Here is a 21,438-nt window from a genome sequence, read left to right as displayed (position 1 = left end):
TGCACTGCAGCGTTTGACCATTGTGCCATTTTGGGCTGCAGTCATTGTCAGTTGACACATGAGATTATCGAAGCGAACTCTATTGCGAAATGCGTCCACTGATGCGGGAGTACGTTATCTGTAGCTTTATCTGGAAAAGAACTTGATTTTCTTGGGCGGACAACATGTGTTCAGTGAATTGCTGATGTATATTTGCCAACTGAAATATTTGATATTGGCTTTAGGTGCATTTTTTTGGTCATGTGTGCTGCGCCACACGTTTAACTGGGTTTTCTGGTCACGTGTGCTGTAAGCGAGCCATATAATGTGCTATAGGGTTATAGAATAAAGACAAGTTGGAAGTTTAGCATTCGCCCTGTTGCCTGCCGTTTCCTTCTTTGCTGTTGCCTTCTTCCCTCAGGCTCAAACTGAGCTGCGCAATAGCAAAACGAGGCCTCTGAGGTCGCAGCACCGCATTGTTGCAACCTTGTGTGCATGGTGCTGTGATATCTGCTCCCACTTATCTGATGCTTCAGCATTTTTTTTACTGGTTTTACTCAAAAATAAAGAATAACAAAACATAGACATTTCGCAATCTATGCGGGTGGCATCATAAGTGATGCCACTTGCTTATGTGTTAAATCTACAGCGAAGCTATAACCTCGCCTGCATAGGTGGCATCTGTGTTTTTTCTTATTCTTTATTCTTGAGTAAAACCAATGATCAAAGTCTGGCTTTTGCAACATTTTTTTCGCATATCTCATGCCACCTACCTAACCTTCCTTTGCACACAGTTCCAATGGCCAGCTGGCGTCATGGACAACCGTGGTCGGGTTTATCGTTATGATGGCCCTGGACGTCGGCCTCAGCTGAAGAGAACGGTTTGTGTCGTGATTAGCCACGACCTCGGGCGCGTCTCGAGGGAATCTAGGTTCTGCCTTTGGGACCAACGAACCAGAGCTCCACTTGTAAAAAAGAACAAGCTGTTTGTGATTTGCCACCTTGTGCTACGCCGGAAGCAAGACAGCGCGACGGCCGAACCACTGGCCAGCGAATCGCAAGCTGCACTTATCTCAACGGACCTTTGTGAAATTGCATAGTGCCCCATGTTTGGCTTATCGAAACGAGACAGCATGTGACGGCACACACGTTCACATCATGTGACATGAACGTGACGGGACGTGAACAAGTGACGTGACTTGTTCAACGTCAAATCTTTTCGTGCTTTGACCGTATTGCTTATTGTGTGAGCTTCTTGTGAACAGCGTTTGGCTGAATGCTTCAATCCTCGTCTGGTTGTGCGATATACGTACGGACGGCATATTCGGACTTGTTCTATACTATGTAAATATTTTACCACTTTCCTAAGCATCTCTCGGTAAATGATGTGACGATGTAATGATAGCATTCAACTACTGGTATTCAGTATTGTAATTAATGCATTGGTTTTGCATTACATGGCTACAAAGTAAGTCTCGACGATGTGTTTTGTTTCGAACCTCGGGTGATTTTTCGCGCTAACTCGAGTAAGTCATTCTTGAAGTGCGCAGAGGATGAGAGGCCAGTTCGTGACGTTTGCTTATTGCACCAAGCTAGTCGGTTAGGCTCACATGTTGCCATGTTGTCAGGTTTGTCATCTATTTTCACGCAGTGTTTGCCTTTGTCACTGATTTGTGATAGTAATGTAACCAGAAACAAACGCAGTAGGTTTATTTGACCTGATGGAGTTATAACTTGGGATACTTATGGATGAATATTTGTAATCGATGCTCCTTCGTGTTTTCCCTAATATGTTTCTTGCTGCAAAGGTAATATTGAAAGTATTTCCGATCAAACTCTTCTACTCCTTTGAACTTTTATTAAACCTATTGTGCCAATCAGAACTGCTGAAATAACTTCGTTGTAGATGCACATTTGAAGTCAATTATTTATTATTTGCAGCAGACCATGGGACAATAAGGATGCGTTTTCAGAGTGACACTGTCTATATTAATCTATGTTTATTCTGATGTACGACTTTCCTAATAGGTGATATGCTTGCGGAAGGTGCGTGTACTTGCACAGTGTACGTGTATGTACACTGTGCTATATGTTGTCTTTCTAAAGAACTTCAATTGCACTTATAATACCTGGGCAGTTGCACACGTTTCAATGGCCTGTTGTACTTGCAGTAGCACCAATGGAACGCAATAAAATGCCTTTACAATCTTTTAGACTTAAATGCAAATTACAACAAAATTTTGCTTTGGCCTTGTTGATTATAAAGTAGTACTTAATGACAACTGGAGTGATCTTGTCAAAGCGGCATGGCTGATAAGTGTCTAATTTTCTTATTGGGTGATTCCACGAGAGATCGAACATGCCTGTCCGGTCGCATTTTTTGTTTTGCCTGGGTTTTTTATATGTTGTGTGGGCACATTCAAAGTGCACGGAACTGAAAATTTTATTTCCAAGAAACGCTCCCAGCGCGCAAAAAAAATATTTGAAGGTGGCGGCGCGTGCCTCCTGTTTTTGCTCACTGCAATGTTTTCGGATTTCACGGCCGAATTTAGCGCGAACTATAAATGATGTGTCTAAAATTTCTTTTGCTGGTTTTAATACGCATTACTGTGAATTACATCCATGCTTTTTTTATGCCGTCCTCAAAAAGAAGAAAATGTGAAAAAATGGCAAACACGGCCGAAATCAGAAAAGGGTCCTAAGTTTGAGGCGCCTTGGCGCCTTTACTATTTCAAACAGAAACTTGAAAACAGTGTCACCTATAGAAAAGAGCCTTTGCAACATTTATACGGAAGATCATTTTCCTACAGGCAGCGCGAAAAAAGAAAAAAATAGTTAAAGAACCGAGTTTTTTCAAAAAAGTACATTTTCAAAAAACAAAATAAAAAAAACTCCGGTCTCAATTTTGACGGCAATTTTTTATCGAAGACCGCTTATGTCAATGAACACACGGTTTTAATATCATATGTCCTCATTTGCTTTGTTTACGAGATATAACTGGCCAAAGTGACCCTTGCTGTGAGTGCTCACTTCAGTGCGACTGATGGTTGTTAATAGCTTGCATTGTGCGTAAATCGCAGTTTTATTTGTTCTGCTGCAGAAAAACCTTGCTCTGGTGGCTTTTCGTCAAGAAAAATGTGTTCTCAGATTTTATTTGGTTCTACCGTGTGCGAAAGTGGGCTGCTGCCGCCCTAAAGCGTGATTCCACGAGAGATCGAACATGCCTGTCCGGTCGATATTTTTGTTTTGCCTGGGTTTTTTATATGTTATGTGGGCACATTCAAAGTGCACGGAACCCAAAATTATATTTCCAAGAAATGCTCCCAGCGTGCCAAAAAAGTATTTGAAGGTGGCGGCGCAGACCTCCTGTTTTTGTTCACTGCAATGTTTTGGGATTTCAAGGCCGAATTGAACGCGAACTATAAACGATGTGTCGAAAATTTTCTTGTTGGTTTTAATACGCATTACTGTGAATTACATCCATGCTTTTTTCCAAGTATTTCAAGGAGCCTTTGCAACATTTATGCGGAAGATCGTTTTACTACAGGCAGCGCGAAATAAGAAGAAAATAGTTAAAGAAGCGAGTTTTTTTCAAAAAAGTACATTTTCAAAAAATAAAACAACTCAGGCCTCAATTTTGACATCTTTTTGTCGAAAAGTGCTTATGTCAGTGAAAACACCGTGTTAATATGTATGTCCTCATTTGCTTTGTTCACGAGATTTAACGGGCCAAAATTACCCTTGCTGTGTGTGCTCACTTCAGTGCGATCGATAGTTGTCATCAGCTTGCATTGCACTTAAGTCTAGTTTTAAATATTTTGCTGCAGTAAACCCTTGCTCTGGTGTGTTGTCGTCAAGAAAAATGCCTTCTCAAACTTTAATAGTGTCTAGCGTGTGTGGGGGTGGGCTGCTGTCGCTCTCTAAATGCCGAACGCGTACGCAGTTTGCAGCTTACAACCTCAACTTACCCCGCCAGTATTCGTTAATCAGAAGCACGCGAGACACCGCGAACACATGGTTTAGGTCACTTTGTCAAAACTCTCCTTGCACACAGAATAAAGCATCTGTATGCAGCGAAGGCCAGCTTAATCTGTAACTAAATGCCACAATCAGCAGGCGCGCTGTTATGCAGTTGTTTTCTCACTGCCTGCTTGCTTCCCTTCCATTACATGCATTGTACGCTCTAACCATCTTCCCCATTCGACGCACACTGTGCCTAGACAACATTTGTAAAAAAGTTAGCTCAATGATTTCCGAGCCGATTATTTCACTTCCCGCTATCACATGTTTTCGGCGTCGCAGATAACGTCTTCCTGTATCATCTCGACCGTTACCTCAGCGTTTCAGCAGCCAGAAAACGTGCGGTGCGGCATGATTAAGCCGTGAGTGGCCGAAGCTGCCCAATTTATGATGTTTTGTTGCCACTTTACTAAAGTGCTTTCCCACGTCGAGGACAGCAGATGTCATTGGTGGCACCAGACGGACATTACCCTTAATTTTGACAAGGAGTGCGGCCTACAAATTAAATATTACAGCCCAAAGCGCTTAGAAACCCTTAGTCATAAAATTTTAAACCGTAAGCAGTTCTGGAAAGGCATTCATGACAGCTGCGCAGGTGTGAGATAATTTGTGCGGCGCCGTTCAGTATAAACGTTTCGGCTTGCTCTAGGTCTAGCTGTTCACTATACGCGATGCGCGCGGCCCATGGCTACGTCCAATTGTTCTGTGCCGATTATTTACGCGTTCACAAAAAGAAGATTGCTGAGGAAAACGTTTTCGTTGCACAAATTTTTCTTCTGTGCTCTTTTTGTTGTTGCCTACCTCTAGAAGCTACTGTCATAGGCTGAGGATCTTCGCGACACCTGCGAGGTCTGCTTGCATTGCTTTAGGCTCCTTAAGGAAAACCTGTCTACATCTAACCGCGATGAGGTAGACCAGGCATTCCTTCAGGAAGAAGAAGCGGTTGATATCTTGAACAGGCGCGCCCATCTTTCCTCTGATGATTGTAGGCGAGGTTGTAGGCTGCAAACTGTTTACACGTGAGCCATTTAGAGGGCGGCAGCCGCCCACTTTTGCACACGCTAGACACAAATAAAATCTGAGAACACATTTTTCTTGACGAAAAGCCACCAAAGCAAGGTTTTGCTGCAGCAGAATAAATAAAACTGCGATTTACGCACAATGCAAGCTATTAACAACCATCAGTCGCACTGAAGTGAGCACTCACAGCAAGGGTCATTTTGGCCAGTTATATCTCGTAAACAAAGCAAATGAGGACATATGATATTAAAACCGTGTGTTCATTGACATAAGCGGTCTTCGATAAAAAATTGCCGTCAAAATTGAGACCGGAGTTTTTTTTATTTTGTTTTTTGAAAATGTACTTTTTTGAAAAAACTCGGTTCTTTAACTATTTTTTTCTTTTTTCGCGCTGCCTGTAGGAAAATGATCTTCCGTATAAATGTTGCAAAGGCTCTTTTCTATAGGTGACACTGTTTTCAAGTTTCTGTTTGAAATAGTAAAGGCGCCAAGGCGCCTCAAACTTAGGACCCTTTTCTGATTTCGGCCGTGTTTGCCATTTTTTCATATTTTCTTCTTTTTGAGGACGGCATAAAAAAGCATGGATGTAATTCACAGTAATGCGTATTAAAACCAACAAAAGAAATTTTCGACACATCATTTATAGTTCGCGCTAAATTCGGCCGTGAAATCCGAAAACATTGCAGTGAGCAAAAACAGGAGGCACGCGCCGCCACCTTCAAATATTTTTTTGGCGCGCTGGGAGCGTTTCTTGGAAATAAAATTTTCAGTTCCGTGCACTTTGAATGTGCCCACACAACATATAAAAAACCCAGGCAAAACAAAAAATGCGACCGGACAGGCATGTTCGATCTCTCGTGGAATCACCCTATTCACGCCGTTTAAATTGACCCCATGGTGTAATATATATATATACACAGTAGACTCTCGTTAAACGGAACCTGAAGGGACCAGGAAAATGTGTTCCGTTTAAGAGAAGTTCCGTTTACTGAGAGAGGAGTAGGGGTGCAGAATCCAAGTATGAAACCAATCATATTAGGAGCAGTTGTTCCGTTTAAGCAGCAGTTCCGTTTAAGAGATTTCCGTTTACTGAGAGTCTACTGTATATACCCTTTAGGTGATGACACTCTCGAGACGCGATCGACCAGTTAAAGTAACAACACCGCACGCCCGTCGGTCCGGTTACGGCAGCGGATATCTGTTGGGAGTATGGTGCAACTTCAGGACAAAAAGGTGTTGCTCTAGCGACTGGTATTTTGCGAGAGATTTGAATTTCTTAGTTAGCGAATGCGGCTTTGGCAAGTTAGCAACTGATGCTAGAAATGCATGCCGCATTTTTCGCGAGTGAAAAACGCCGCATTTTGTGTCTTGAAGTTGCATCTTCCTGCCAATAGATATCCACTGCTGTCACCAGACCAACAGATTCATGCCGTTGTTACTTTACCTGGTCGAACGCGCCTCGCAAGCAAGCTGAGAAGTGTCCCCACTTAAAGAGTATATATATCTTACACCGTGATTGCACCTAAGTAAACAACCTTGTGATTAGCAAAAAAAGAAAAAGCACATTGCCTCCGAGATTTCCTACCACACCACAGGCTGCACACAAATCTCGGAGGTCATGCTGAGAAGCAGCTCGTCTCTCCTGATAGCCAGCAATTTGTGCCCTTTAAATTGCACCTAAGCGCACAAAATATGCGCTTTGTGGTTAGCTTACGTGGCGCAAGTCCTTGTACATTGCCTCCAAGGTTCTTTGCCTCGCCGTAGGTTGCACACGTCTCTTGGAGGACATGCCAACGAGCCACTCGTCTCTTCTGAGAGACAGTAATGGTGTCTTTGTGTGTTTTTTTTTAAGTTTTAGTATTAAAAAAAAATGTCTGCTTTTGTGAGTGTTTAGTGACACGTTCACTAATGTGCTGAACAAAATTTTATGTGAAGGCTGCTTCGTACACGTGCCATGTGAAGCTGTAGGCTTCTTACACGTTGGAAAGGTTTGAAAGACTGCAATTAAACACCCTTCCTGTGGTTTTTTTCTTTTTCTTACTTTTCTTAATCCTGTGTTTGTGTTTTTTCTCTACCTCTCTTCCTGCACCCTCTTTCTGACCCCTAATTCCTCACCCAAGTGCAGGGTAGCAAACCAGACACCCGAAAAAGCACATTGCTACCGAGATTCCTTACCACACCACAGGCTGTACACGAATCTCGGAGGTCATGCTGAGGAGCGGCTCGTCTCTTAATATCTGGTTAAGCTTCCTGCCTTCCCCTTTATCTCTCTCTCTATCATGTCGCAGTTGGTCTATAAAGCAAGCGAATGTTTTTTCCCTTTGCTTTCTGAAGTATTCCTTAAAAGTTTTGTGACAGTGTTATTGGTTAATGGTCTCATGTTGTTGTTGCAGTCGCTTGCTTTGGTCAGGTTAGTAGCTTTTGCAAGGCTCGAGGGCAACGGTTAAGTTTATCTGTTGTGCTTCGTGTAGCAGCCGAAACTAGATATTTAACGCCAAGGAAATTTTCAGTGCGGTTTCTTTTTAAAATTTCTCTTTTTTTTTTGTTTATGAAAGTGTGACTGATAGTTTTTATGGTGGTGTTGTTGGACAAAGTATCTCGTGTTGTTTTATAGTATTGCAAGTGCTTACCACGGTCAGGTTAGCTGCTTTTGTGAAGTCATGGGAAGGGGTTGAATTCTGTCTGTTTTACATTTTTTTTGTGTTTGGCACGAATTAAGGTGCGCAAAATAAAGCGAGATGAATGCCATTCACAATTTGGCTTTCTCGTCAGATTTTGTCGTTCTGTGCAGCATAAAATGTCTGCTTTACACACCGTGATGGATGGAAACTCGGCAGTTTGCCGACCACACCGATAGATGACCACACTGATAGAAAAGGCAGTCCCTGTTTCTACACACTTTGTATGTTGCTCACCGCTTATCTCTGAAACAGTGTTATCAGGCCCTGTTTGCATCGCCTTCTCATTTGTCTACCATGCTTCGCTTCTCAGTGGACAATCGCCATGGCAGTCTACTGGTTATGGTGCTCAACTGCTGACCCGAAGGTCGCAGGATTGAATCCCGGCCACATTTCGATGTAGGTGAAACGCTAGAGGCCCGCGTGCTTAGATTTAGGTACACGTAAAAGAACTCCAGGTGGTGGAAATTTCTGGAGCCCTTCGCTGTGGTGTCCCTCATAAATATATCATGGTTTTGGGATGCAAATTCCAACAATTATATTCTCGATGGACATCTCGACGGTGCTTTGAAGGAAGTGCTGTTAAGGTGGGCTCATGACATTAGCCGTTGGGAACATTCCTAGGGAGCCCACTCAAGTACACTTACGAAGTACCCACTTACCGGTACTTACCATTACCCAGTACCAGTACTCAGCATTTTGCGAAGTAGCGAAGTGCCAACTACGCGTCTGTAAGGCAGTAGGTGCACCTACATAGCTGCGAATTTTGATGATGCTGTGGCTGTGGCTGCAGCTGATAACAATGATGCTAAATTATTGCTGGGCCCTTTGTAATGGGTGGACAGCTTTAAACCATCCCCTCGTTCCACAGTTCACATGGTGTGACGCCTGGTGCAATCCCATGCTTCTGCGACGCGGTATTACATCCATTAAAATGACTCCTCGCCCGACATAACGCCTGTATAGGGTCTTTTTCTGAAGCAGTTTCCAAGCACTGGCGTGGCTCTGTGGTAGAACACTTGTTTGCCATTCGGGATGCCTGTATTGGATTCTGGCTCGAATCCTGCTTTTTATTCTTTGAATCCTTCGGGATCTTTCGCTCACGGGTAACGCCACCGGCGACACTTAACACTATCGCGTGAAAAGAATAATTCTAGCCATTTCCAAGCTGTGAAAACCATGAAACAGCATAGCTGTTGTCCCTTTCGTCAGACATTACATTTTGCTCCTAAGTGTGAGGAAAGTATTCCTTAGGATTTCTTTGTTGTTCCTTTGTTTTTCATGTTTAGCCATGTGGATTCCGCTCGACAAAATGTTCATTCACGGCCCCGCTGGAACGCTACGGTAGCGTTCCAGTGCGGTCGTGGGCCATTCCGCCCGGCCACTTGCCCATAACACGTATTACTATCAAAGATGCACAGGAACGCAAGCACAATCGTCATTTCGAGCATCATTTTGTTTGACCTATTTCTATATCCACTATCCTCCTCTGGTCACGGGACCTGCGCGAAGCCTACTACCACTACTACTACTACAACAACAACGACTACTACTACTACTACTACAACGACTACTACTACTATTACTACTACAACGACTACTACTACTACTACTACAACAACAACGACTACTACTACTACAACAACGACTACTACTACTACCACTACTACTGCTGCTGCTGCTGCTCCTACTACTACTACTACGACGACGACGACGGTACAGGGTAGACTCGGAGAGTTTCGCTGTAAAAACGAATTTCATCGCCATGGCTACCACGGCAGTCTATACACACACCAGCACCTTTTCAGGTGGAATCCTACACATCAAACTTTATATATATGTGTGTAGATGCGTGTGTAGTAGTAGTAATTCGAATAATGATCGGTAGCATGAATGTGAAGATTGGCTTCTCCTCAAGGGTCCGCTTGTAGCGGAGAAGCCAGCTTTAGCAGCGCTTTTTAGCGAGCTAGGTACGTAGGCTTCTCGCAAGTGCCGCATCAGATTCAGTTTATGCGTGTTGATAAACGGTGATATTTACGTGCCATATGTATGCAGGAGAAGTTAGAAATGGGACCTCCAGTGCATGATGTGAAGAATTTTATGACAAACTATAATGACGTGTTAATTTTAGCAACAAGAAAATCAATTAGCAGACATGGCATAAATGAAAGAAAACTGACAGTTAAAAGTATAAAGAAGTAGAAGACTGCGAATTGATCCATAATTGTGAAAGCAACCAAGAGAACATGAGAAAGATAATATTAAAACATGCACGAAAACACGTGAGAAAAGGCACCGTAAAGCGTGGTTTGCGTGACCGTACACCGTAGCGGTGGTCAAGTGGGCAGATCGTGCGCCTCCACTGTGGGAAAACGCTAGGTTCGACTTCAAGTGCCGACTGGAACCAAACGTGCTTAAAATGTACTTGTGGGCAAGTTGGTTGGTCGATACGGTGTATATGGCAGCGCACGAACACTAGTTCAGCGCTTGTGTTGTCCTCTAGTGTTCGTGTTCGTCATTCTACCCGCTGTGCACTGCCATATGCCGTTAGGAACAAACGGTTTTTTCTAGTCTTGAAAAAAGTGCCCCCCTGGGGCTCGGTAGTGTAAGGGCACTCTTAGTTGCTTTCCCAATTGTGGATCAATCTGCAGTCTTCTACTTGTTTATACTTCTAACTGTTATTTTTCTTCCATATATGCCATGTCTGCTAATTGAGTTTGTTATTGCAAAAATTAACACGTCATTATCGTTTGTCATAAAATTCTTCTCATCATGCACAGGAGGTTCCATTTCTAACTCCTCCTGCATACACATAGCACGTAATTATCACCGTTTATCAACACGCATAAACTGAATCTGATGCGGCACTTGCGAGAAGCCTACGTACGTAGCTCGCATAAAAGTGAAAGTGCTGCTAAAGCTGGCTTCTCCACTACTAACGCGCCCTTGAGGAGAAACCGAACTTTACATTTATGTTACCGACGTTTATTCAAATTGCTACTTCTGCACACGCATCTGTACACACACACACACACACACACACACACACACACACACACACACACACACACACACATATATATATAGAGGCATAAAAACACACACTCAAGGTTTCTAATACGTTCGCCTCAGACGACTCGAAGGCGAAAGCCATTTTCTTTTTCTTCTCCGTCGATTGCATTGATCCTGCCCCTGCCTCCTTCGAAAGCTTCCTGCGCCTGACCTGGTTTTGAACCGCGTCCGTAATCAGCCCACCTTTGACGAAGCGACGGTATCATGTGATAACGCTGATGTGTGTGACGTCATGATGACGTCACCAATTTCGGTGATTTATGGCGTGATATGGTGACGTCATGACGTGATGATTTTTAGATGCGAAGCAGCTCTTTGACTAGCCTGTGTAACGCTGTCCCTCCGTCCGCACAAACGCGAAGCAACGCGCTTCCCTCGGCGCAGGTGTTGGAGCGGTGCCAAGTATAGGTCACGCCGCAGCTGGGCGTTGACGTCACGCTCCCCTCGCACGCTTCCCTCGCATGTGCGCGCGTACGTCACTCTCTCCCTCACCCGCCGGAGCGCCCGCAGCTGCCGGCTGCAACGCCCGCTCGCCTCCCGTGTCTGCATTTCAAACAAACGTTTACACCAGTAAACGCTACACCGAGTTTCGCTTCAAACGAATCTTCCAGCGCTCACCGCAGCACCCGCGTTAGCGCCGTTCAACCCGTGACGCCACCCGTGCGCAACGCTGCTGCTTCGCATCCCATCAGGGTTCCCTTCGGGGAGATGGTCCAATTTTTGCATGACTCGTGTTGACGGCGACGCCGCGGGACGCCGACGGTCAATGTTCGTGTTTGATGAGGCCCCTCACCAGGTTTGCCAATTTTGAGCTGACGAGCGCAATGCATACACTGGGCGTTCACGATCACGTCTGCCAAAATTTGCAACGCTACGCGCCGCGGAAATGGGTCAAATTTCAAGGTGAACGCTGCTTGGCCTTTCCTCTCGCGGGCGCGCGCTTTAGAGAATGAGGGGATGACGTACATGAGAAAATGGCCCTACGTAGATGGTAGTGCTGTGACGTCGCTCCTCTACGTAGACGACTGTGCTCTGATGTCGCCAACAGTAGCACGTGACACTGCGATAATTATTTGACACGACATGTGTAGTTTGTGTAATTTGCTGCTTGTATGGATTAATAAAACTTGAGAGAAATAATGAGACACACAAAGGAATGTGTGCGTCTTTTTCATTTTTTTTCGTGAATTGCAGCGAGATGCGGGGCTAATGTGCCTCCCTTTCCCATGCGTTTGTGTCCCCGCGGTTAGCGCATCGAGCAGACGCCAGCCCTGGAAACGAAAGTAATGTTCTGGCGCGTTCGAGCACTCATTATGCTCATTTATTCTACCGCGTCCAAGTAAACGTTAATGCGGCACTGGCTCATGATACCGCCACTCTCGTGCCCGTACAAATGTCTCAACTTTCATGCCCGTCCCGCAGAAACGGGCAGTACACCACAGAGAACGCCGACAAAACGCCCATGGCCGCTACATAAAATAAAAAGGTAGCGGCCGTGCAACGCCGCTCGCGTGCTTGGGCTGGCTCGGGCACGTCATGCGCACGTGACCATGCATGCGCATGACGTGTTCATGCGTATGTGTCAAGTGAAGAGGGCAGGGAAGGGATTTGGCTTGCTAAGGCTACACGGGGCGAGTGGCAAGGGTTTGAAACTCGCCTCCTCGCATCATGGTTTCGCGCCTCTACAAATTATTGTTTGTCTCAGCTCGTAATGAACCGATTTGAAAAATTCTTGCGGCATACTGCTCTTCATTCGGCACACAACAACTTCCAGCGTCTAACTAAAATTTGCTATGTGGCCTGGTGAGGGGCCCTTTAATATTGATAGCATCCATATTCACTGCGAACAAAAGTATAGTTGGCTTTTCTGCATTAAGCGTGTTGATGTGGAGAAGCAAACTTTACTAACGCTTTCTTCGATGTTTTATTGATTGGGTTCACTTGACCCTCCACACTTTTAACCTGCCCCCACCCCTCCCTCTCCCTAGATAACTAGAAATACTGTACTGTAGCTAGTTTCTTCAGGGACACCCGGCTCTCTTGAAGGACCTTTCTCATTGTATGAGGCACGGCGTAGTCTCCGTCTGGACGTAGACGACTTGGGGTTCTAAGACACGTGAATGAATAAATCTAAGCACATGGACACTTTATGTAACTTCGCCCCCGTTGAAAGGGGAATCCGTGATGACCACGGAAATCGAAGCCACGACCTGATAGCGCAACGCCACCGCAGCCGGTTTTCAATAAAATATTTCTTGCTATTGGTTTAATTGTAGGAAAGAAAGTCGCAGTGAAAAGCATAACAACATTTATTCTGAGCTTTTGGCCGGGGATCGGCTTTTGTGAAAGGCCGGCCACCGGGCGAAGAAAGCGTGGAATAAATGTTATGTTTTTCAGTTTGTCTTTCATATATATATATATATATATATATATATATATATATATATATATATATATATATGAGTCATTCCATGCCAAATCACCCAGCGTTTTTCCGACCATCACAAATATGGCTGAAAAAATTTCCACGCTTTTCTTGAAGTTCAAAACTCGTTCTGCTCGTTTATTTCTGTTGCCAAAAATTTTCCCGCCTGTATGTGAGAGTCTGTAGTTTTGCGCCGACTGAGCTAAAGGGCATCAAACAACAATTTTTTTCAAAGGGCGTTTATAGGTTGCACTCAATAAAGTGGTATTTCCGGCAAGCTAATGAAGTGATGTAACTGTAAACATAATGACTTATTTATGTATATCGATTCTTCGAGGGCTTTTCGCACGAGCAAAATTGAATAAAGTTGCAAGGTTTGATATTTTTTTCCAGAAACAAGGCAAACTCAAAGGGTAGAAATTAATTATATACTGGAAGCCTGTTTGACATACTATAAAAGAAAAATAATTTAGTCGCTGAAGGTGTAGCAAATCGTCTGACAAAAAATTGCGAATTTCATTTTTTTTTTTAGAAAAGTTCTGTATTCATCGTCAAAAAACTTGCCGTGGTGGTCGGACTAAAAATATGCACGATACTTCATTTGAAAGCTCTATGTATTAGCTAAACATATAGAAAGTTGCAAAACGGTATTATTTTTTTAACTTGAGAAATATTTTTTTGAAATTTTGTATCTCCACCAGCTTTTCGCCGACGTAACTCAAGCGGCATGAAGCACTCGCAGAGGCAATCTTCAGCCCATGCCCACTGACCTGGGATACAGACGTCAAGCATGGTGCTGTCTATAAAGTAATGGAAAAGGAAATGGGGTAATATATATATATATATATATATATATATATATATATATATATATATATATATATATATATATATATCAAGAAAACCGCGTTATCGAAAACAGGGCCCAAAAGGTCACACACGGCACATACTTGGCACATTACTTGTTTTTATTACAGAACTTTAAAATATATAGCCCGTCAGTTTGCGCTGAACTTTTTGTGTTTTGATAACCCGCTGGAAGCTTTTTCTTTTTTGGAAATCGTAGAAACGAGTAGCATTTTCATCGTTGAACTCCTCACCTGGGACAAGGCTACGAAAGTAAAGCATTGGTATGATTAATATTAGTCGTAGTAGTAGTAGTAGTAGTAGTAGTAGTAGTAGTAGTAGTAGTAGTAGTAGTAGTAGTAGCAGTAGTAGTAGTAGTAGTAGTAGTAGTAGTAGTAGTAGTAGTAGTAGTAGTATGATTTCTACTACTGCTGCTGCTGTTGGTGGTGGTGGTGAAAATCGACCAAGTTCGGAAGGTGTCTGATCATACGCAGCAGGTCCCTTACAATCTTGCTTTTCCGCATATGCAGACACTATGAGGAGAAGCCAACCTTTGCTACTACCTGGGAATCTTACAACGACGATGTCGGAAGTTCCGTGCGAGGTCGTGTCGCATTCAACCCGAATACGCCTTCAGCCTACTCTTGCATCCTATGTGGAAGTGACGGGAGAATCCTAATTCGAGGTTGAAAGTCCCGTGATCCTATCTCTCTACAGCCCTTTATTCGCTAAAGTTAATCGGCTATAAATCCGTGCTCATGGTAGGACTTGTTCACAGTCGACTGTAAAGCTGCGCGGCCGATGTTGCGAAAGTGTTCCCGTTTGCACGTGAGATAAACGTTGCCACGTAAACGCCAAGCTTATCGTTACCGTTCCCACTCAATCATCGCTGTCACATCGCAATGTATTCACCACACGCTTCGCTGCAGTGTGTAAGGCCCTGAGTGGCAAGCATTTTACGTGATGCTTGCAGTTGGCTGATTACGTAATCCAAATGCCCCGGTTTCAAAACCCAGTTTAGTTGTCTTTAAATGCTTAATTGTGTAAATCAATGTCTAGCTGTTGCCATAGCAAAGTTCTGCTCGGATACAGAAAAATCGATGTTGCGCGTGTCACGACGTGCCATGGTTGCTGTCACCGCGTTGTTCGGGACTTTGTCTCGGTAATGTGTACCTTAGTACACTTAGTAGAAGTAATGTATATAGTACATGACATTATTTGAGCCTAATGTGTTCTAATATAATGTTTCTTTACTGTGCATGCGCAATCGGAGGAACGCGGCGATGCCATGTAAAAAAAAAATTATGGTAGCTTCGCACCAATGGTGCCAAGCCTGAAGGAAGTGCGCGGCTGGGCGGCCTTCTTCGTTTCTCTTTATTTTTCTCTTTCTTTCTTCCTCCCTTTCTATCTTTTTCTATGACCTCTCTGTGTTTCCTAGTCCATTCTTTGTCTCTGTTTATTTCTATTTCTTTCTTTCTCTTTTTATGTATTTATTTTTCTTTCTCGCTCTTTCTATCTTTCTTTTTCTTTCTTGCCTTTATTTCTCTCTCTCTCTCTCTCTCCATTTCTCGCTTCCTCTTTCTTTTCCTTTCTTTCATTCATCCTTTCTTTCTTTTTTTCTTCCGTTTCCCTCTCGTTTCTTGTCTTTCTTTCTCTTTTTATGCTATGCTTTGCTCTCTCCCCTTCCTCCTTTCCCTCCTCCTTTCCCTCCTCCTCACCCTCACCCCACTCCTCCTCACTATCACTTCCCTTTCCCAACCCCTTGCTATACTATACTATACTATACAAGGCTATGCTACGCTCTGCTAGCACGCCTGGATAGTTGAGTGATTGCGACGCTCGCCTTGGGATCGCGGTTCACGGGTTCAAACCCCGCCTTGACGAGAATTTCTCTCCTTCTCTTTCTATCTTTCTCTCTCTCTCTCTCTGTACTCGTTCTCTCGCCCATCAGAGTTACTGCATCCCACGCCGGACAAATCGGTGCACGTGTTCTGGAAGCGAAGCAGAAGGTGAAGAAGACGACGAAGAGGAAGAAGGGAACGAAGAGAGCGCGTGCTGGTTCATGATGATGATAGTTTTTTTGCCGACGGCTAACGGCACTACAAAAGCTTAACAGCCCCGCTGCAAGGAAAAAAAAAAAGGTTTACCATCCCTATCGCGCGTACAATATTTACCGAGGTTGGCTTCTCCGCATAAAGCCCCATGCTGCGGTGAAACTTGATTTACAGGCATATTTTGCGTAAGCGAGGACGTTTGAGGGTGCACGTACGCGCAGACACGTTCGCAACGGCGTTGAGCATAGCACATACGGGCTTCTCTCATGTCAAACACGCTTTCTATTCTTGAGGCGTCGGACTATGACGATACCCGCTGCACATTTGTCAAATGCGTTAGCTTCCCTAACCATAATCAGGGCCTTGAGCGACGCCAGCGACGCGTATTGCAACCTCCGGATACCATCGGCGCTTTCAGCGGTCTGTCTAGCCGCCAGTGACGAAACACACACGCGGGCTAGTGACGTCAACGCAGCGCCTATCTGTGCTTGTTAAGTGTAAAAAATAATTTGGAGCCCATCTCCTATCAAGAAAATGGGGGCGAGCGAAACTTGGCGTGCCTGAAATACTACTTTTATATCTTTCTTGTTTTTACATCGCATTGCGCAATGCTCCCTCCTAACTTTTCTCTCCATGCCGGAAATCGGACCTTCAACCGCGGGCTTAGCAGCAAAATATTTCTGTTGCTACAGGCAACAAGGACGGCCATGCGTGGAACAATGGAATACAAGAATGAAATGGAACAATTAGATGTGGCAACGTGAAATGATAAGCGACCTCGATAAAAGATATGACTGGCTTATCAGAAAAGGCTGTTCGCTTACGATCGCACGATCGAGAGAGCATCAGTTATTGGAAAACGGCGCGCGCAAATACGCGTGCGACCGACGAACCTTCGAGAGCCGATTTGTGTACGTACGCGTACGCGTACGTACACAAACGCGTACGCGTACCCTCGCCGTCGCCGCGTTTTTCGCGAGCTATGCCGCCACCGTTGCCGAAATCTGTAGATCATGGGAGCTTCGCTAAAAAAAAAATAATAAAACTTACCTTTCGCGGATGATGGCCGTGGCAGCAGGGTACCACAGCAAACTTCGCACACCGAAGTAGTGCTCGTTTGGGGCTGATTTTACTGGAAACGCTTTTGAAAACCCCGCCTGTACTTTTGTGATAGCCTCCGAGATAGTGGGCGTCGAATTCAATAAGCACAATTCGTTGGACTTCATTGTTTTTGTAGACAATTTTTATTTCTCTCAGAGGCAGTGTGGTATATTGTTTTGCTCAGAGATTAAAAGCTGGTGCCCGCTTAGGTTACGCTTTAGAGACGCTTCGTACGCGCTCAAAAACGGGCGTAAATGTGCGCAGAACAACGCATTCATTTTCGGGCATGGCCTCCGAGACGATCATTTCAACGATGGTCTTCGAGGCTTTGGTTCCTGCTGAAAATCTCGGAGGGTCACGGTTGTCGGCAGTAGTTTTTGCTGAATGTTGACAGGTGGCGCCTGTGGCGCCTGTGCCGCCTGTCCACATCGGGGTAAATCGGAACGCATATTTACGGAGAGAAATGTTCTAACGAGGGCGTCTCGTGCTTATTAATAGGTGGGAAGAATGCCGAAACCACGGAGAATATTCTAGTCGAGTATCGAGGTATCCATCTAATAATCAAGAAAAGATGAAGTCTGCCCGAGCTATTAGGTTTCAAGGATGATTTTGGGAACATAAACAAATTTGCGATAGACAGGGACGTAGCCGGAAATTTTTCGGAGGGAGTGGCGGGGGTTTGGTTTATCCAATTTTGATGTTCTTGCGTGTGTTTATATGTCTGCGTGTATGTGTGTATATAAACACACGCGAAATGTTTTAAAATCTACCCCTCCCCCCTCCCCCCACTTGCTACGACAGTGGCGGTAGAGACTACCATGAGAAAGCTGGAGGATTGGCGGCGGAAAACTGTGAAACACACGGAATGAGAAGATTTTTTTAGTAACAATGAAAATCGGTAGAAATGGAAAAATAGAAGCGGCAACTCTTTAGCACAAACTGCAGAGCACGAGGTGGACTTACAAAAGAGCTTGGTGGCGCTAGTTGTCACCCCAATTCAAAGGAGATGCTCCTAACATCCACGATCCATCCATCCATCCGCTCCATCTTAGTTTTAATATTGACGTAAATGAACGCAGAACACCCTGGCACTCTAACTTGAACCGACGCCGTTTTTCGAGAGCAACATGAAGAAAAAAGTTCTTGCGTGCGATCCTGAATGAAATATGGAACTAAATTTTGATTCACCCGTGTTCGTAATATGATGCTAAGCGGAAATTCGCGCGGTAGGGTTTTTTTTTAGAAAGCTGTACCAGTTGTTAAAAAATAAAGTTTGTTTACAATTAGAACCCCGAACCAACTCCTTTCAGAGGCAGCCGCTCTGCTGTCATGAAAATAGGGGCAATCGAAGCTTTGCGTCTGCGTGCCTAACGTACCGTTTTTCTTCCTTTGTTTCTTTTTATCGCATTGAGCAATGCTCTCTCCTAACTGTTTCCTTCCTCCATGCCGGCAATTGGACCTTCATCCACGTGCTTAGCAGCGCGGCACCTCAGTTGTTACAGGCTGCAAGGACGGTCATGCATTCGTATACAGGTAACAATTAACTGTGGCTAGCCGTGCTTATTTATTCATTTATTTATGAATACTGTAACCCTAACATACGGTTTTGGCTGGGTGTATATGCATTTGCTAAATTTACAAATCGACAAAGAAATAAATATAAAACAGGTAAGGTATGTACACGCTTTCAGAAGAAAACAAAAAAAAGAAACAATGAAAAAGACGATGGTTTGCAACAAACGGGCGTAAGGGCATATAATGAAATCAGCGCTCCATTCAAGATGATCACAAGCGGATAATCGCTACAGTGATTGAAATAAACAGCAGGACCACATGTAATAGAATTCAGACACTCACAACGCGCACTGCTTCAAGTGCGCGTTGAAGGTATAGGAGTATTATTCGGAACATAACGTGGGGTGTTATCACAGTATTCAAGTGAGCTAGTTTGTTGCATAGCTGGTGCGAAGACAAGATAATAAAAGGGCACAGACAAAGATGTCGTGTGATTATCAATTGAGTGTTTAGCGATGTCATTGTCGATTTTCGTATTGTTCCTTGTCTGTAGCACCGCTGCTTAAACTCGCGCTATCACGGTACTCTTTTTCAGGCAGGTTAACTTACTAAGGCGAGGCAAAGCTTTTGCACTTCGTTACAGCAGTGTCGACTAAGACAATTTCGGCATGCCGCTCTCTAAGAACATTCTCGTTTTCCGGCTGATACGGTCGCCGTTGATTTGTTAATTAATTATTAATTGTTGTTTCCTTGGACGATATAGACGAAGTAAGGAATGCCCATACTAACCATTTTGTAGTCGTCTTCAGCACGTAACGAGGATGATTGGATGAGGTGATGTACACATCATTTTGGCAGCCTACAACGTATTTTGTTTGAAATCACGCCACGTGAAGCGATCGCTAAACAAGCGGCGAGGTATATACGATTTGGTTCTAGCTGGTAAGCGGCGAAGGCTGTGGCGTTTGTTAGTTTCTTGCTAATATTATTGCAGCCAACACACACACACGCACGCACACACACACACAGCGGCGAGGTATATACGATTTGGTTCTAGCTGGTAAGCGGCGAAGGCTGTGGCGTTTGTTAGTTTCTTGCTAATATTATTGCAGCCAACACACACACACGCACGCACACACACACACACACGTACACATACATACATACATACATACATACATACATACATACATACATACATACATACATACATACATACATACATACATACATACATACATACATACATACATACATACATACACACACACACACACATACATACATACATACATACATACATACATACATACATACATTCTCAAATAATACGTGAATTCCAATACGCTGTTAAAAGGACAAGTTGGAACATTATTAAGATCAACACAGCAAATAATTTTTGTAACGGTATCTGTAGAAAAGCCCTGATATAATCATATAATCAGTTCGACATTCTTTTACAGACATATAACTTGTCTTCGGATCCTCGCACCGCATCTCAGAAACCAAGCGGTGTGTTCCCTTTAACAGCGACCCGGACTGTACGTTGTCTGTTGACAAGCAGTACAGTTTTCAAAAAGGAGTACCGGACGAATCAAACATGCGATCGTCTGCTCGTTCGTCTGTTCTGCCAACATTGTCTAACACCGTGTGACCCACTTTTGTACTCCGTTGCGATTCTCACAGAACCTAAGCTGTAGGCTTGCTGAAGAAAAAAAAAAACAGCGAAAATGGCGACAAGTGTCGTCGCCACTCCAGTCCTTATTTACGCCCTCCAAGAGTGCGCTGTATGTTCCTGGAAATCGTCGAGTGTTGCGTGCTCCTTTTCCTGTGTCACCGCGATGCCGCCATCATATAGCGTCACACGTTTTATCTTTCTTCGTACTCCCCGGTCGCTGCGGTCGATAACCTCACCCCCCCCCCCCCTCTGAAAACGAAAACAACGCAAATAAACAGCAACGAATCCTTGGCATCTAGACCGAGGGGCCTGAAAGCATCCCCTGACCGTCAGGTTTGACTGATATGAGTGCAAAATATCAATATAATCTTGAACTGCCGCTTGCGATCACGTCAAAAACAATCGGGCGTGAATATGCTTTCAAGTTTACGTGTCATACTGACATGGTTCGATAAGAACAGGATAGCAAATAATAAACAACGCGTTTTGGGCTTGTTGATGAATCGCATCAACGCATCAACGAGCTTGTTGATGAATATTGAGTAATAAAGATGAAGGAATGAAAACTGGGATACGTATGGCAGGGTTAACACTAGTACGGCGGGGCTTGTTTGACAGTAATGATCACTGTCAACCCTTGCTAGGTTTGAATCTTGGGATGGTTGGTTCATGCCTGAAACAAGGAAAAAACAGCGCAAAATTCTGACGGGACACAAGACGTTCTTTCTTCGTCTTGTGAGAATTTTGCGGGTTTTTTTCCTCTCTCCTGTTACAAATGATGTCCACCCATCAGTGTAATATATTATCTGGAGTTTCACGCGCCAAAACCACGACATGACTACGAGGTACTCCGGAAATTTCGACCACCTGTTGTTTCTTTAAAGTGCATCTAAATATCTGTACACCGGCATCTAGTACAATGCTACCGCCACGGCCGGGATCGAACCCGCGTCCTTCGGGTCATCAGCCGAGCACCGTGACCACTGTGCCAGAGCGGTGGTCAACCCATCACTGACATCCCTGTCGCCATTGTCCCAGTTAGCGCTCCTA

General features: G+C 44.2%; 1 protein-coding gene and 1 long non-coding RNA gene across 2 annotated transcripts in view; one reads left to right on the top strand and one right to left on the bottom strand.

Annotated features, from left to right (window-relative positions):
• LOC119399790 (zinc transporter ZIP11) overlaps positions 1-2,743 on the top strand; it is a 33,330-nt gene extending 30,587 nt beyond the window's left edge. Inside the window, exon 9 of the mRNA XM_037666632.2 lies at positions 774-2,743. Coding sequence (XP_037522560.1) covers positions 774-852 — 79 coding nt within the window. The 3' untranslated portion in view covers positions 853-2,743. The remainder of the gene's footprint in view (positions 1-773) is intronic.
• LOC119399791 (uncharacterized) lies at positions 2,161-6,282 on the bottom strand. The gene is made up of 3 exons (XR_007416922.1): positions 6,110-6,282; positions 5,887-5,945; positions 2,161-2,308 (listed from the first exon to the last, which is right to left on the bottom strand). It is a non-coding gene; the product is annotated as an uncharacterized LOC119399791 (long non-coding RNA).
• Between the last annotated feature and the right edge of the window lie 15,156 nt (positions 6,283-21,438).

This window comes from Rhipicephalus sanguineus, chromosome 7, assembly GCF_013339695.2.
Source record: "Rhipicephalus sanguineus isolate Rsan-2018 chromosome 7, BIME_Rsan_1.4, whole genome shotgun sequence".
In the NCBI taxonomy this organism is placed as follows: domain Eukaryota; kingdom Metazoa; phylum Arthropoda; class Arachnida; order Ixodida; family Ixodidae; genus Rhipicephalus; species Rhipicephalus sanguineus.
The sequence above is the reverse complement of the archived record's forward strand: the minus strand, read 5'-3'. Positions and strand labels throughout refer to the sequence as shown.